The sequence below is a fragment of the Meleagris gallopavo genome, chromosome 1, assembly GCF_000146605.3.
Source record: "Meleagris gallopavo isolate NT-WF06-2002-E0010 breed Aviagen turkey brand Nicholas breeding stock chromosome 1, Turkey_5.1, whole genome shotgun sequence".
Lineage (NCBI taxonomy): Eukaryota > Metazoa > Chordata > Aves > Galliformes > Phasianidae > Meleagris > Meleagris gallopavo.
The window spans coordinates 112907740-112924458 of NC_015011.2; the positions used below are offsets into that span (position 1 = coordinate 112907740).

Here is a 16719-nt window from a genome sequence, read left to right on the forward strand (position 1 = left end):
TATATATATATATATAACCAATTCTATTCTAAAATGCAACAAAATAACTACTGAGAGACATTTGATAGGCAGCATTAAAGTGAGTATAGAAGAAGAATTTGTTGTGATAGAACACATAATGGTTAGGAGCCATTTTTTTAAGGAAGGAACATATTATCTTGTTTCATTATGAGTTACCATTTCACATATGCTTAAGCATCAAAATCTATAAAAACGTAGATAATATTACGTTATTCTGTCATAGATTCATAGCAAATGATAAATACATTTGATAAGATATGCTTTATACTACCTGGCAGTTCCAGAGTACTTGCATGTAAGATGCTGCACAATTAAAAGTACTGACACAATTTGTTATGCACAGTAGACAAGGTAGTAAAATTAATAGAGGTACTCCAGGCAATGATCTGTTTCCTCTGGGAACAGTTTATTTATTCACTGATTATATCAGGAGCTCTTAGAATATGAAACATGAAAAGGTTATGAACCATTATTTCTAAATTAACAGTGTTTTATCAGAAAATGGATTTTGTAGTGTTAATTCTCCTGATTCTCAATTTTGGTATGTCTTGTTGCCATGAGTGAAGTGCACTAAGAAGATTGTTGTCAACATCATGAATACAAGCTGATAGTTGCTAAAGATAGTGAAGAAATCAGTACTTCTCATGGAAGTATGTTTTGAGCTTTTGGTTTTCAACAATTCCGTCTGAAAACAAGAACATTAGAATTTTGCCCGCATTGCATCACCTATTCAAATAATTATTAATTTTCAAATAGAAGGAGGACATGCTTTTTTTAAAACGAGATAAATGTGAAGATTTGGACAAGTTCAATTTCTGGATTAGAATTATTTGAACATGTATATATATAGGTTTAGGAAATTAAATTACCTTTTACCATTTTAGCTTAGACACTTCTAGCAAAATTTATGACATGCAAGTAATGGCCATTTTCTTGCATCCTTCTGAAAACGGTATATTATCATTCGATAGGTTTTTTCTGGACTGTGAATTTAGAGAGTTTTAAAAGAGTGTCCCTTGGAGATTTTCAGATGGGTCTTCACTTCAGTAGGGTATTGTACTATCTAAAGTGGCTTCTTAGGAAGCATAGCTCTGCTCATTCTGATCTTGTACTTCCCACTTCATGGGTGCACTTTCTCTTGTAATTGTAATCTGGCCTCAGGATACTTTGGAAACTGTGGCAGCTTGGAAAGAGAGGAGAGAAGGGAAGAATAAAAGTGACTTTTTTCTATCTGTCAAAGTCACAGGAAGTGTCTTCCAGGTTCAGAGGTAATTAATTATGTACACTGCGCCAGAGATGTTTGCTCTCTTTTAAGAGCATACAGCATTTTTATAACCAGTCACAATAGGACAGATGTAATTTTTGAAATACAGCATAATCAAAAGCTTGTCTCCTATATATGTGTTTTTTTCTTGACGTTGGTAACACTCATTATGTATGTGTCCAGTCGTCTTTGTTGTTATTAAGATCCGCTATGCCATTCAGGTTTATGCTGCCTCTTTGCATATTGATGTATATTCATTAGACATTAAGACAGTATTCATAAGATACTCTATGAAAATAAAGTAGTTCTCCAAATGCAGACACACACACACACACACGCAAAAGAAACACATCACCAATGGATCTTACTAACTTGTATCAGAATGATGCTACCTCTTCACGCTTTAAGTTTTATTTTAGATCCTTGCTCAATCATTAAATTGTGCCATTCATTTTCCTGGGTACAGCATGTTTATGTAGCTGTTGTAACCACCACAGTTATCGTTATATCCTCGTATTGCTGGGCTTCTTTCTGCATCCTTGCTTGCATTTTTTGAAACCATGTCCAATTTTCTTTGCTAGGGCAATATCCTAGAAATAGAGTCTGTCCAGGAATTTACTGTAAGGTACTGCACAGTCATCTGTTTACAAGTGGCACTGAATCAGCCTTGAGCTGAATCCAAAATAATGATTGTTGGAGAACAATGGAGTTCCATAGCAGACACAGTCCAATTAGCGTGATTTACCATGTTGTGTTGTAATGGTCATTATTAAGTTTATTATAGTAGGTTTTTGGTATTATTTTATGTAATGACTTTAGCCATAATTGGGACTATATTTCCTAAGTTCTATCTCAAACAGTTGTGCATGAACTTCACAGTTTTGTATCCCTCATAGAGAATTTTTTTTTGAAGATTTTAAGTACAGTCTATAACCAAGATAAATCACATCAACAGCATCTTAAAAATCACAGAAGTATTACATTGAAGGTTTTCGTTTTGTTTGCATTTAATTTTGGTTTTAAGAAATATGAAAATACCTATCATATATCAAAACATAGCTTTTGTTCTACTGGTTAATTAATGTATGTCTTGCTGCTGATGTTACTAAAAAAAGTTCTTAAACATGTACTTGATTGAGAAGTTTATTAATTTTTTGGTCAGTATCAGTTCTGTTGCTATGTGTGTCATTGTATGGCATGCCAAACCAAACCCTGGCTGAAAATAATTATGAAGAAATGACACATGGTTTCTTGACTCTGAATCATTGCTTGATGTCTGTTGATGAACACTGTTGGAGACAGGGGACTTTACTACGTGTTACTTTGGTCTGATGAGGACTGTTATTCTTAAGCACTTACAATATTTCTAAACTAGCATGTAATGCTAAACTTAAGGATTGGATTGTTAAAAACATCAAAATAACTGTGGAACCTAGTTCCCATACACTTGAAAATTGCCTTTGAAACAAAGAAAACCACATAGGGATCTTATATGTTAAAATCCAGTTGCAATCCAGACAGAGCTTTCAAAATCCAGTTATGACTCATTTTCTTACCTTTTACAGCAGTTTTAATTAGCTTTATGTATTATGTTACAACTTTCTGCTTTGTTCCCTTTCTTATCATAATGCACTTTATAATTCATTCCCATTGCAACAAAAATAGTCTGACAGTAACTTCAAGTAGTTCTGAAATTCTTTCTCCATAGATGTATAACATCTGTATGTTCAGGTTTGTTATTTGATGATACAAAATTATTTAGATTTATTAGCTCTCGGCTGTAGAAATTGAATTGTTAAAGTACTGTAAACTGATTTACTTCTTTGTGACTTTTAAGTGTTGAGCTTCTTCTCTCGCGTTCTTTATAGAGGGTCTGAATGCTGACAACATTAAACAAGCCTCAGAGCAGCTGAAGAGTCGCTGGATTGAGTTCTGTCAGTTGCTGAGTGAAAGACTGGCATGGTTGGAGTACCAAAATAGCATCATTGACTTCTATTCCCAGCTGCAGCAACTGGAGCAGACAGCAATTACAGCAGAAAACTGGCTGAAAGCACAACCCACACCAGCAACAGATCCTGCTACAGTAAAAATTCAGTTGGAAAAATGCAAGGTTAGAGATTCTTCTAAGTTGTTTATTATATTGTACTTCCTATGTGTACCAACTGACGGCCAAATTATAGCGTACGCTGTTTCTTGCAGCCCAAAAGGCCAACTGTATCCTGGGCTGCAATAAAAAAGGAATGGCCAGCAGGGAGGGGGAGGTGATTGTCCCCCTCTACAGCTCTTGTGGGGCCCCATCTGGAGAGCTGCATCCAGGCTTGGAGCCCCCAGCGCAAGAAGGACACAGAGATCTTGGAATGGGTCCAGAGGAGGGCCACTGAGGTGATCAGAGCTGGAGCACCTCTCCTGTGAATGGTTGAGGGAATTGGGCTTTTTTGGCTTGGAGAAGAGAAGGTTTCGGGGCCTTGCAGTACTTGAAGGGAGCATATAAACAGGAGGGGGAATGACTGTTTACATGAGTTGATAGTGATAGGACAAGGGGGAATGGTTTTAAACTTAGACAAGGGAGATATTAGGAGGAAGTTTTTCACACAGAGGGTGGTGACACACTGGAACAGGTTGCCCAAGGAGGTTGTGGATGCCCCATCCCAGGAGCATTCAAGGCCAGGCTGGATGTGGCTCTGAACAGCCTGGTCTGATGGTTGAGGTTCAAACTATGTGATCATTATGGTCCTTTTCAATCCAGGCCATTCTATGATTGTACTCCTTGTGTTTCCAAAATAGTTAATGAAGGATAATTATTCAAGGAAAGGAAGGAATGGTAAATAAAGAGGCCTGGTATATGAGTATTTAAAATTCTGTTCCAATTATTTAATTATTTTAAGATATTTGCATACCTAAATTTAGATAATTAGACCCTTAAACTCTTCTTATTCTTCCTATAAGAATCTATTTCTTTGACACTTCATTAAGAAACTATTGCTCGTCATCTCTGGTTGTAAAGATCTGAGTTCTGAAAAGTGTCTTTATGGTCAAGTCCAAAATCCTACCCTTATACATGTTATCTGTTGTGTGCCCTGCATATGTGTAGTCAATAGGAGGAATATTATTCCCTAATCATAAGATAGAATTCAATAGTTGTACAAAAACAGCCACGCCAATTTAGTCATAAACCTCCAAAAACATTTTCAGTTATGTGCTTCCCTGCTGTAGAAATTTGCTCATCTTTCTTACTGTCTATAACTCTTCATGAAATCCACTCTTTCCTGTGTATCTTGGTTTTGGACTGCTACATAGAGGCTTTTGAAGGGGTACAATACCTTTTTCAGAACTTTGATCAACATTTGAGGAGGAGTTTAAATGTGGAGAGCTTCTTACATCTGTACTCACTTCCTAATACTTTTTGACATGCAAATAATTTGTAAATTGAGATATAGTAACCAGTAAATTTTGTTACATGCTTGTAGATGCATGATTCTACCAAATCTGTGCTTCCTGAAGTTTTCAAACTAAAACAACGTTTGAGAAATAAGTTTACATCTATTCCTGCTATTATTTATGTTTTTGCACATTTTCAAGCAGGTAGAACACCTTCTTGCAAAAACCTTCTGTTTAGAGAAGCCTACTTAAAGATATTGACTTTTCTCATTTCTTTTTACTTATTAATTGATAGTCTTACAGTCTGTACAAGGTCTCCAGAAGAAAAAATAGCAGAACCTTAACCTGTAATACATTACCGTGATCTAACAGAGACAGGTTCAGGACTATAGCAAATGTGGAGTTTCTCTCTCCACCTCCATATGGAAGGAATGGTCTTCAGACATGGAATTTGGATGTACTTTAGTATTATATTACTAAAGTGATAATGAAACGTGGAAGTGATTTTAAACAACAGCAAGTATCATATTGGGAACCAGAACTATTGATTGGTTAGAAAAAATAAAAGTATATTCGTGATATTTGTTCTTACTATTACTGGCTTTGAAAGCAAAGTAATTTTGCAGTGTGTAGTGAAATGATGAGTTCATGGCACAAGTGATTTCATTTGGGGGATGGGTTTTTCTTGATTATTTTATATATTTTTTAATCCAAATGTACAGGACGAAATCATCCGAATGTCAACTCTTCAGCCCCAAATTGAACGGCTAAAGGCTCAAAGTCAAATTCTGAAAGAGAAAGAAGGCAGCCCAGTGTTTCTGGATGCTGACCTTGCTGCTTTTACCAGCCACTTCAAACAAATACTTGCTGACATGCACACCAGAGAAAAGCAACTACAGACCAGTGAGTATTCATGACAAAAGTTGATTTTTTCTGACTAGAGTACAAAGTATGAACATAGACATTTTGCCTTCCTACTTTTGTAGTTGTTTCAGTAGCACTAAATGAGTAGTACAATTTAGGTAATCTTTTTGCAATCAAATTAGCTTATCTGAAGTTATGATAAAACAATAGGAAATTGGGGAAGGGTACATTGTTCAGAAGCAAAAGTTACATTTGGTGTTGTTCTACCATCAGATTTCCTTCTGACAGAACATATATAGCAGATTTTGTGATACGTTTTGGCAATATAAAGCTTTCTTTAGTAGGGTTATAAGAAAGAGCTCTGTCTATATCTGTCAGTACAGAGGAGAGTTTAATTTTGGCAGTGAATCTCCTCTAGACATGTATAGAATAGAAATTTAACTCCACAAAACTCATTAAACATAATACTTATTTTAGGCTGTCTAGAATATCATCATGCGCTAAACTGTTTATTTTCTTCAGCATGAAATGCATGATTGTTAGTTATAATATCATTTGTAGTAGTTGTAGTAAAACACATATTTAAAAGGGACGGGATTCTATACTAAAATTGAAGGTGATTTTATTATTGACCTGCACGCCAATGACTACTGTACATTTAGCATATTTGATTACGAAATTAAAATTGAAGTATCAGATAAAAATATTAATTTATATCTTTCTCAACAGCAGAGATTATATTTCCCTTAGAGCAATGATACCTCTAAATGACTGTAGTATTTTGAAATTAGACAGAATGCCAGCTCCTTCTAGTGGATCTTTATGGTATTCCTCTTGAGTTACTTTATTGAGAATGATTCTATTTTTAAATAAGGGCTATTTTTTTTCTTTTTTTTTCCCCCAAAAACACTGCATTATTGTGTTGTAATGGTTACTTCACATACATACACAAACTGAAAACGTGATGATGCATAAGACAACTGAAAAAATAAAATACAAATATGGTATAGCATGTGATGGAAGAATAATTTGTAGAATTTAAGTTTTAAGGAGTGTAGCATTTATTTATGACACTGAAGATGGCCTTGGAATTGATAATATTTAATTTTTTTAAATGCCACACTGTTTTGTATGTTGACATTATTTACCATCCTACCAACAGGAAAATATGGAAAATGCTGACTTCTTTATGTTTTATTTTCTATATTGTTTTATATAATTACTGTTTCTACTTTTCCTAATTTTATTATAGCAAGACCAACTAGCCAATTGATTGTAAGATAAGTAGTGTTCATTATTTGAATTATAATGTCACAAAGCAAGTGCTGTGTTGGAGTTTTTTCTGGCTGTTGTTGTGTACTGTATTGCAAAATGCTTCTGTTACCTGTCCAGCCACAGTAGTAGCTGTCCTTCAGTGGCAGCACTGAGCAGATCAGCATGAGCGTCCTAAAATGGTAGAGAACAGAAGTCTCCAATGGTCTCTTGTTCTTCCTGTATGTTTGCTCTACATGGGAAGACCTTTGGGTTGGATATTAGGAAAAGTTTCTTCTCAGAAAGAGTAGAGAGGCATTGGAACAGGCTGCCCAGGGAGGTGGTGGAGTTGCCATCACAGGAGATGTTCAAGAACTGTCTAAGTGTGGTACTGAGGGTCATGGTTAGTGAGCATGATGAGAATGGGCTAGTGGTTGGAGCAGGAAATCTTAGAGATCTTTTCCAACTTTGATTACTGTATGATTCTCTGTTTCTACCTTCATTTAAAATGGTTCAGATTTCAAGATTTTTTTTGTATTACATTACTACATTATCTTTCTTTCTGGCAGATGAGAGTACTGTGATATTCTCTTCTGATTTGTTTACAGGAAATATTTTTCTGCCAAAATAACTTGTCTCTCTCAAGTTAGTTTTGTTTGTTGTGGTTTTTAGGTTCATGAGTGCTTAGTAGCTGCACAGTAGAGTTCTTCATAAAATACAAAAGATGACATCAGCATTCCTGAAATGTTTTTCTCCATGATTCAAATAGTATTTCCATTTAAAAAAAGTATATTTTAAAGCCAATATTAAATCTATTTTTTTGTTTGATTTTACTTCTTTACAATCTCATAAAATATGAGAAAATGTTACCTCATTTTTCTTTTATAGTATCTGTATACCCATAGGTATGATCCTTTTGAATATGATATATCCATCATTTCAGCCCTGTCTTTTGTCCAAACTCAATCAAAGTCATTTCTACAATACCAGTTCATGGAAAAAATAGATAGTGCTAACCTCTGGATATTCAATAATGGGAGTGAAATGGACAGTTATGGAAATAATTTTAATACAAATAATTTGTTTTCACAAGGAAATTCTTGGTTTTATAAATACTCTGGTGAAAAAATGAGGGAGTAAACATTATATTCACTTGTCTTGAAATGAACTGATGCTGTGTGGTAGATTTAAATTAAGGAGTCTAGTCAGTCTCTCAGCAAAGAATTCAGTAAGTACTCTGTGGTTCAAAACAAGTCCCAGATTGTAGTGACTAGTTCCTGGATACATATTGTTCTGTGTCTGTTCTAAATTCTTTTAAAATTCTTCTGGTTTTCAGTCTTGCTGTAATGAAATGTTACCCACCTTCCTTGAGAAACATGCTCATTCCCGTTCTCAATTTGTCAAGACAATAATTCATTGGGAGTTTTGGTGATATCATTAGATATTTAGAAAGTGACATTAAAAACCAAGCAAACAGAAAACAAACAGAAAAGCTTTTATGGCATTCTGTATCATGTAAAGATTCTTTATGGCCCCTCTTTACTGTATTTTGCATGTACGCTTTTCTCCCTAAGCATGGTATTTTAAACAAGACTGTATAACCTAGAGGTCACGCAACTCAGTCTTGACATAAATTTCTAAGACAAGAAACCACGGTAACCATAACAATAAGAAAGCCATTTGAATTTTTGTTTGTCCTGTTTCTGCCTTGCTTTGAATTTCTAACTGATGACATTTTCCTGCTTAATATATCTTAGAGATAGGTTATAAGTGACAGTGAAATTGTTATGATGCGTATAATAATCTTTCACCAATTGTTTTGTACTTGAGTAAGAAAAAAATAAGAATCACTACTTTAATGAAGTTATCAGTATAAAGGCTTTGATGAATTTCTTCAAAGATAGGTATTACAAAATTAGCAAAAAAAATTTCAAGAAAAATACGTGATTGTAAACACTGTAGTTACTTTCAAGGAGATTTTTATGGGAAATACTTGCAATTTTATGTAGACAGTTTGTTTCAAGCACTACAGAAATGATCTCATAGGTTATATTCAATGTCTTTATCATTTCACAATCAGGTGATGAGCAGTGGGATTTGTCCTGACTGAAGGAGATGGACATTGCAATATAATCAATGGGATTTGATAGTTATTGAAATAATTGTATCCTTATTTCATTTTTGTTTTGAGAGAAAAATAAAAATAAAAATCAGGAAATCTGTTAATAAAATAAAGAAGATCTAATTTAATTACAGCTTGGGTTGAAAACTTGTTACATCTTTCTAACTACAAATCATCATATAAGATATCAGAATCCATATTAATGCACCTCATTCATTATGTGGGCACTGATCTACAAACAATTTTGTGGCAAAACAAATTTTGGGGTAATAAACAGGCCTGTGTGTGTATGTATGTTATGAGCATGGGGAACTTAGAGATTCATACTGCCTGTAGTGAGATCATAAATGTGTGAGATCTTTGAAATCTGAAATTACATAACAATGATTTCACTGTAGGAGTTTGGATTCTCATCACTGACATCCAGAAATTGGAAAACCAATATAGTCAATTGTTGAGTGCTGTTCTAAAATAAGATGCTTTCTTGTGGAGGAAAATACAGATATGTCATTAAAAGAAAAATCTACCTCAGTGAAAGATATGGAAAGCTATTACTTCATTCCTACTAATTTGTTCTTCACTGAACTTACAAGTGTTTTTTAAATTGAATACTTAGTAGCTTAATTGGGAACTTGATTAAATCAATGGCTGTGGTCCTTATTTAGTCCTGCAAGTGGCAGATAACATTATTAGATAAAAAAATGAAAAAAACATAGCAATACTTGAATGGTCATCAAGTTGTTTTACTGGCAAATTTTCGGAGTATGAGTTTCATGCAGTTTGGTAGAGTTTTGTGTCATGGTAAATCTGCTCTTCACCTGTTCTGTAGTGTTCCCCACTACTACCAAAAACAGCTTTTCTTTTATATAGCTACTTGAACTCATATAGCAGTTCTAAGATTTGTTTTTCATTTGAAGGAGAAAATCGTCATTTATACAAGTTAAACATGACATCAAAACGCTGAATTCCATTATATATTTTAAATAATAATGCAAATTAAGAGTTGTATGCTTCTTTATTGTATGTGAGCTGTTAGTATCTCAATTTGGAGTGAAGAATTTAAATGTATTTTATTCTAAAATAAGATTTTTTTAATAAATGAGTCACAGGCAGTACAAATATAACTAAGGAAATAAAAAATTTAAAAATGCTATTTCAGTAGGTCTACTGTTAGCAGTGGTGATAGTATGGAAAATGCCTGTTTTCTATGTAGCATATATCACAATTTCTTTTTGTGTGAATAAAGCACACTCTAAAAGGGAAAATAATAATAATAATAATCTCCATGGAAGCGAGACTTATCTTTTGTAAATCTGCAGTTTTGTGTAGTAAATGGTATTGGGCAGTATTTCAAGAAGAGGATGGTACGCCGTAATAAAGTGCGTGTTCCACAAGAGAGAGACCTTAAGCGGATGTGATTTTCATATATTGTAGTGATGCCTTGCTGACAGTACAAGTTTTTAAAGAAACATTCTGTTAATAACTAAAAAAGTAAGTTACATTGAGCAGTGCATTCTGCCAACCATTGTTTTATGAAAATGTAAGCAAGCTTGCACTTGTCTGTCATAATTGCTTTTGGACAACTATGTCAATTTTCAGTACAGTTCCTTCTGAAACACACATGAGATAAAAATAGTTGTAATCTTTTTTGAACATTTGTAAACTTCATTATTTCGTGGCACAAGTTGAAAATGTTTCAATGAACTAGACATATTTTTTGTCTGTGCTTACCTCAACGACTGTAGATGAAAGTATAGTTGAGGGCAGACAGAGTATCTCTGCTTATGAGTTGGTAGTGTGTGCTCCAGATGTTGTCTGTTTATGGCAACTGCAATGTTGTTGTAATGAGAGGACAATAAAATTCAGCTTCACTGTAGAGAGATTAGTCTTCTAATCTTTTAACAGATGTCCTAAATAGAACCTTTTACTTGAAATGAAACGTTAAACAGACGAGCATGGGCCATAAAAAGGCATCCTGTTTCCTGTTACATTTCTGAAATTAGATTTTGGGTTAAGTACATTGGTTTGTATGTTGATCTCTAAACACACACATTTAAATTGATTTAACCATGTAGATTTTCATTTGACTTAGAACAAGAGAGTCCAGTGATACACACCTGATAAAATGACAGAGATATAACTATTAGAAAGAGTGTATTCATTCTTCAAAAGTTTTCTTCTTCCGCTACTCTTGGAAAAATCCAATGCTGACCATACTGGGTCTGTTGCAATCTGTTGCAAAATGGCTAATGACTTCAGTAAGACTAGGTCCTCTATCAAACATCTTTTCTCAACAAAACAAATAATTGAGTGTGAAATGATTTTTGTTTCCTTTTTCTTCCCCACTGAATGCAGTTTTTGACAGTTTGCCTCCTGCACGCTATAAAGACACAGTGACTACTATACTTTCATGGATCCAGCAGTCAGAAACTAAAGTCTCCGTACCTCCGGTTGCAGTTGCTGAATATGAAATCATGGAACAGAGACTTTTGGAGCTTAAGGTGAGCGTTCAGACTGTGGAAAGAATGTCTTGAATGAAAAGTTCAGAGGACCAGAGCCCTTAAGTGTTGATGAGTCTACTGAAGATTATGGATCTTGAGTGATTTATATCAGTTAGAGATTTAGCCAAGGACTGCAGAAGACAGTGGATAGTTACTTTTACTGTCTTCCATTAGTTAAAGAAATAAAAATGTTGTGCATCACTTCAACCAATTTTATAATATATTGAACATGTTAAGAAAGAGCCCTTATGTGTCCCCGTGATGTATAAAATATTTCTTTCATGATAATTTTACCTGTTAAGTATAGATTAGGTCATTTCAGTTTTTTCTGTTCACATGAAACTGTTTGTGCTTTGCAAAATGCACAATATGCATAATTTCATGTCAGATTTACAAGCAGACACAAATGTGGGACAAGTTTTGCCAGTAGGTACAAACCTTCCCTGCATTTCAATGTTTGATACTGTTTTAAGATCTGATGAATAATGTGCATGTCGTTTGATACACGTAGCAAGTAACATGCAGAAACGAAAAGCGGAATATAGAAAGAAGAAGCCAGATGCAGCAAATTTGGGATGAGTGGTTGTGAAAACTTAAAATCATAAAAGCAATTCTGAGTTCATTATTTTTCTCTGTTCATAGTCTGATTGTTTTAAAATGTAGTCTTAAGGATCTTAGGAAGTTCCTATTTCAAGTTATTGAAATGTATCTGGATTACCTCCATGAACTAGCATAAACAACTCTGATTATTATTAGTAGTAGTTAAACTAAAAACTCTGCAGTGCAGTTTGAGAAAAGTAATTCCATATAATTTAGTAGCATAAGTAATTGCAGTTTTTAGCAAAGGAAACCTATGTTTAGAGGTTTCAGTCCTTGATCCAGCAGCCTCAACTATGGCTAAGAAAAGTTTGTTCAGAATTGCCTAATACATAAGTCTGGATACTATTTACTGCTTATTTCATAGGCTCTACAGAGTTCTCTGCAAGAGCAGCAAAAAGGCCTGAATTATCTCAACGCAACTGTTGAAGACTTGTCTAGGAAAGCCCCTGCAGAAGTCAGCCAGAAATACCGATCGGAGGTTGAGTTGATCATTGGCCGTTGGAAAAAGCTGTCATCGCAGTTGGTGGAACATTGCCAGAAACTTGAGGATCTTATGACTAAACTCCAACGATTCCAGGTTAAACAAACTTATTCAGCCTCACCTGAGGTGGCTTGTGGCCTTATGAATAGCACAGCATACACCTCAAAGGAGTTACATAAAGTTAAAATGTAATGAAATGTTCTCTTGATTTTGATGGGTCCAGGATTTTTCTTTGAATTCTAAATAACTTTAATTTCATTGAAATTGCTATTAGTGTTTCTTTACTTACTTCTTCAATGTAGTTAAAGTTTTTATTGCAGGTGAAGTAGCTTTAACCATATTGACTTTAATAGATTCACTTACATGTTTAATGGCAGTTGTAGCATGGTAGTATCTTGGTAGCAGTTGCCAAGAATTAGAAATGTTCCTCATTTCCACAGTTATGTGATTTTCAGGTATTTAGAATGACGTTATTGCAACCTTACACTGTTGGTTTTTTTCACTCTGAGAATTTCTTGTTTATGCTTACAAATCACATATATCAGCATTACACAAGAAACTGATGTTAACGTATAGGTTAACTACTCCTCTCCCAACCAAGCAGCTCAGGGGCTTGGGAACTGAAACTTACGATTAGCCCATAAATCATTCAGGAAAACTTTGCTGCAGTGGTCTCATCTTGTGCTGCAGGTTTCTTCGGGAAATATCCACCTGCTCTGGCATGGGGTTCCCCACGGGATGTGGGTACATTCTTCCTCCACTATGGTCTCTGCCACTCTCATCCAGCACCTTTTCTTCCTCCTTCTTCACTAAACTGTGTGTTGGTGTTCACATTTCTTACATTTTCTCTCTCCTCTGCAGTCGTGGAGCATGCTGTGCTGGCATGGGACACAGAGGCCACCCTGGATTTGTGTGCCCCGCCCTTCCCTACTACCAAAACTTTGATACCTACACCCAATATGACTAGGGAAACTGAAAATTGATTTTATCAATAGTACAGTGATATATTTGCAATTGCACAAAACAGATCATCACAGATTAGTCTTTGTAGTGAATGTTCTCTGGTTCTCTCTTCAAGTATATTTCAACTTGAAGTTTATTATGTTTAAACTCTGTAGGAGGAAAAGAAGATAGTATTCATCTGACAGTGAGTTTTCTTCTTCACCTCTTAGATCTGTAGGACCACTGTTACCGTAGACAATTTTTGAAGGAAATAAGAAAAAAAACTGTCAGCAAGTAAACAACAAATGTTACATTTTTTTTAACCTCATATGAATGTTTTTTCAGAACTTATCATCTTTAAACCTAGCTAAGGAGTACTAGTGAGCCCACAGCAGGAGCCTTGGAGCTGAATGGTCTTTAAGGTCCATTTTAACCAAAGCCATTCAATGATTCTAAGGCTCTGTGATCTGATTGTGAAATTCCAGTCTTTGTCTTCTTTTTTGTCTGAAGCTTAAGGATTCAATCACTGTTCTTAAAAGGACAGTGTCCTGAACATCATGGCCATGCTCTGCAAAGCATGTACTTTCAAAACTACCTGAGGTATTGCTGAATGCAAATTTTTGCCTTCTGTATTTGTTGCTGAAATTGCTGTGGTATACGGTTGATATAAAACTCACTGTCTTTTCAAATCTTTGAATGACTTGTGTTCCAGACAATTGTTTGAGCTGTTGCAAATTATAGAATGCATCTGCAAGGGATATGTTGAAATCAGTGTTGATAGGGAAAATACACTTGCAGTCTGATTCAAAATGCAAGTCAGACATTCAATCTTCACTGGTAGCTGGAGACTGATTTTTTTTATTTTTTATTTTTAATGAATTCCATCAGATCTGTACTTCGCAGCTGTAATGAACTATAAGTATTCATGTAAAGATATAACTTTTTCATCTTGAAATATGATTCTGAACTATTTTTACTAAATGATAATTGTATGCACAGTAGAGACTTCAACAGTGTTTTTGTAATAGCCATTCTGAACTACACTGGTAATTTCTACATGTATTTTTATTAATTAAATGCATTTTCCAGTGTAGCTTGTTTTTATTATATACACCAAGCACATTAGGAAAATGCTTCCTTTAGTTAATTACCTGGTAATAGTTTTTAAAGCATTTTTTGATGCATTTTAGGGCACAGTTTGTGTTCTAATGATATATCCTTTTTAATATTGAAATTCAATTTTGTTTTCAGCATTTAACAGAGATACATAATTCACTGCTTATGAAAATGGTTTGATGAAAAAATGGTATAATTTGCCTTTGACATTTTTGCTATTTATCATTTTCATTTTTAACATGCATCTATTTAACTTAGGTAGCATTTTAAAATAATTTTAAGCCACATTTTTTAAGGACCATTTAATTTCTCATTGACTGCAAGAATAAAGTCTTTCACCTCTAGGACTCCGCAAAGCTGGATATGGTCCTCTTGGCAGATCATCAAATCTCATTCTTCCTTTTATGCTCTTACATTATCTATGCAATGCTTCTTTGGATTGGTGATGTTCCTTGTTTGCAAGCATTTAATGTTCTGTCTTTTTTATTATTAATAATTTACAGATTTAATTTAAGTGTTTTGAAAGCAAATTAGTGATTACAAATACTCTAGTACTATAAACACTGAATGAGACTCAGTCTCTGAAATCCTCTTTTCAACTCTTGTCATTGAGTCATGAGTCATTAAATTTCAGTTTCTGGACTGAATTTGTTTCAGTTACTGTTTTGCTTACAACTTTTTTATTCTGTGCAGTGTGGCATGCTTTCTGTGTTGTGTTCTGATTGAGGAATAGGTAACAGAACATGCAACTTCCTTAAAAATGATCCTGAATTTTAAATCATAGAAGGATTTGATAGATGAGGCTGGACTAATGGCCCAGTGTGAACAGTCTGAAGCCAAACGAGGACCTGATGACTGTGCATTCAATATCTAAATACAAATAATCTCAGAATTAAATTGTAGTGAGTTCTAGTCATAGTGACAGAATTATGTTATTAGCAATTAACACTATTTTGTGATATAAAATGTCTTCTTAATAAACAGAATGACACAAAAACGTTGAGGAAGTGGATGGCTGAAGTAGATGTCTTTCTGAAGGAGGAATGGCCTGCTCTTGGTGATTCAGAAGCTCTGGAAAAGCAACTAGAACAGTGTACAGTGAGTATTATTTGTCTGCTTGACAACTATTTCTTCTCTTTGTATTAATCTTACACAGAAATTATACAAATGATCACCATTCCTAAAAATAAATTCATGTTGTAAAATGGAAAACCTGAATATGCAGAGAGAAAGCATACAGGGACTACTTCAGTATACATTTATAGCAGGAGCAAAGCATTGACAAGAGGGGACTTGCAACAATGTATAGGTTTTGTAGCCTCTTAAAATGGTTGCTTTTTTAGTTTGCTGAATTTGCAAGCATTGCCTGTGTACTTACCTGCTAAGTGATCCTTGTCAGAAGACTTTCTTCCGCATCTACTAGTCGTGCATGATTTACAGACTTTTCTGACTTGACTGAAATAACTTCAGGTAACTGAAGGTATGCAGGTATTGTGAGTTGCATCTGTTTTTTCTCACTGAACTTTGAAGTACCAGAATTTTCTCCCAGCAGAGTTTTAAAGCATCTTGAAGTGTTGATACTTTCTTCACAGGGTTTACTATTTTTTTTCTGCCTGTCCCAACAGAGTATGTAAGTGCAGTGACTCTTGTAGCCTATAACAGTCTCTGAGAAAGTATTCATCGGAACTTACAACTTCTGTAAATATTCTGGCAGGATGTGTAAATATTATGAAAGATATGTACTGATTTTACAGAACTACAAGCTCCTCAAAATTACTCTCTTATTCCTTATTGAAATAAAAATGATTATAATTTATGTGGAACAACTCTTATCTCTTACAGAGATGTGAGTTGCATGCAACTCCTTTAAAATGTCACCTGAGTTTATGAAGAATTTACATAAGTATTAGCCATTATTGTGAAGTATATAATAAAGTGTCATGGTAGTAAAGTTATCAAAATCATCATCACTATTTGTATTTTTACACTTACAGCTTTTTCTACTGGGTAAGAAGTCTAGGTAACATCTGAAGGACTAAAGAAGGCCTTAGCAAATAAAATTGGAGGTGGTGAGTTAGAGCTACCTCAGGGTTTAAATAATATTCAACCACAAATAAAATTATAATAACTAAAATAACCTGAGTGTCACCATTCAGATCATTCTAATGAAGCTATCAGG

General features: G+C 34.4%; 1 protein-coding gene across 1 annotated transcript in view; it reads left to right on the plus strand.

Moving 5' to 3' along the window:
- Positions 1 to 16719, plus strand: part of DMD (dystrophin) — a 1000055-nt gene that overhangs the window by 326068 nt on the left and 657268 nt on the right. Inside the window, 5 exon segments of the mRNA XM_031557153.1 lie at positions 3154 to 3395; positions 5386 to 5566; positions 11256 to 11401; positions 12366 to 12578; positions 15525 to 15638. Coding sequence (XP_031413013.1) covers positions 3154 to 3395; positions 5386 to 5566; positions 11256 to 11401; positions 12366 to 12578; positions 15525 to 15638 — 896 coding nt within the window.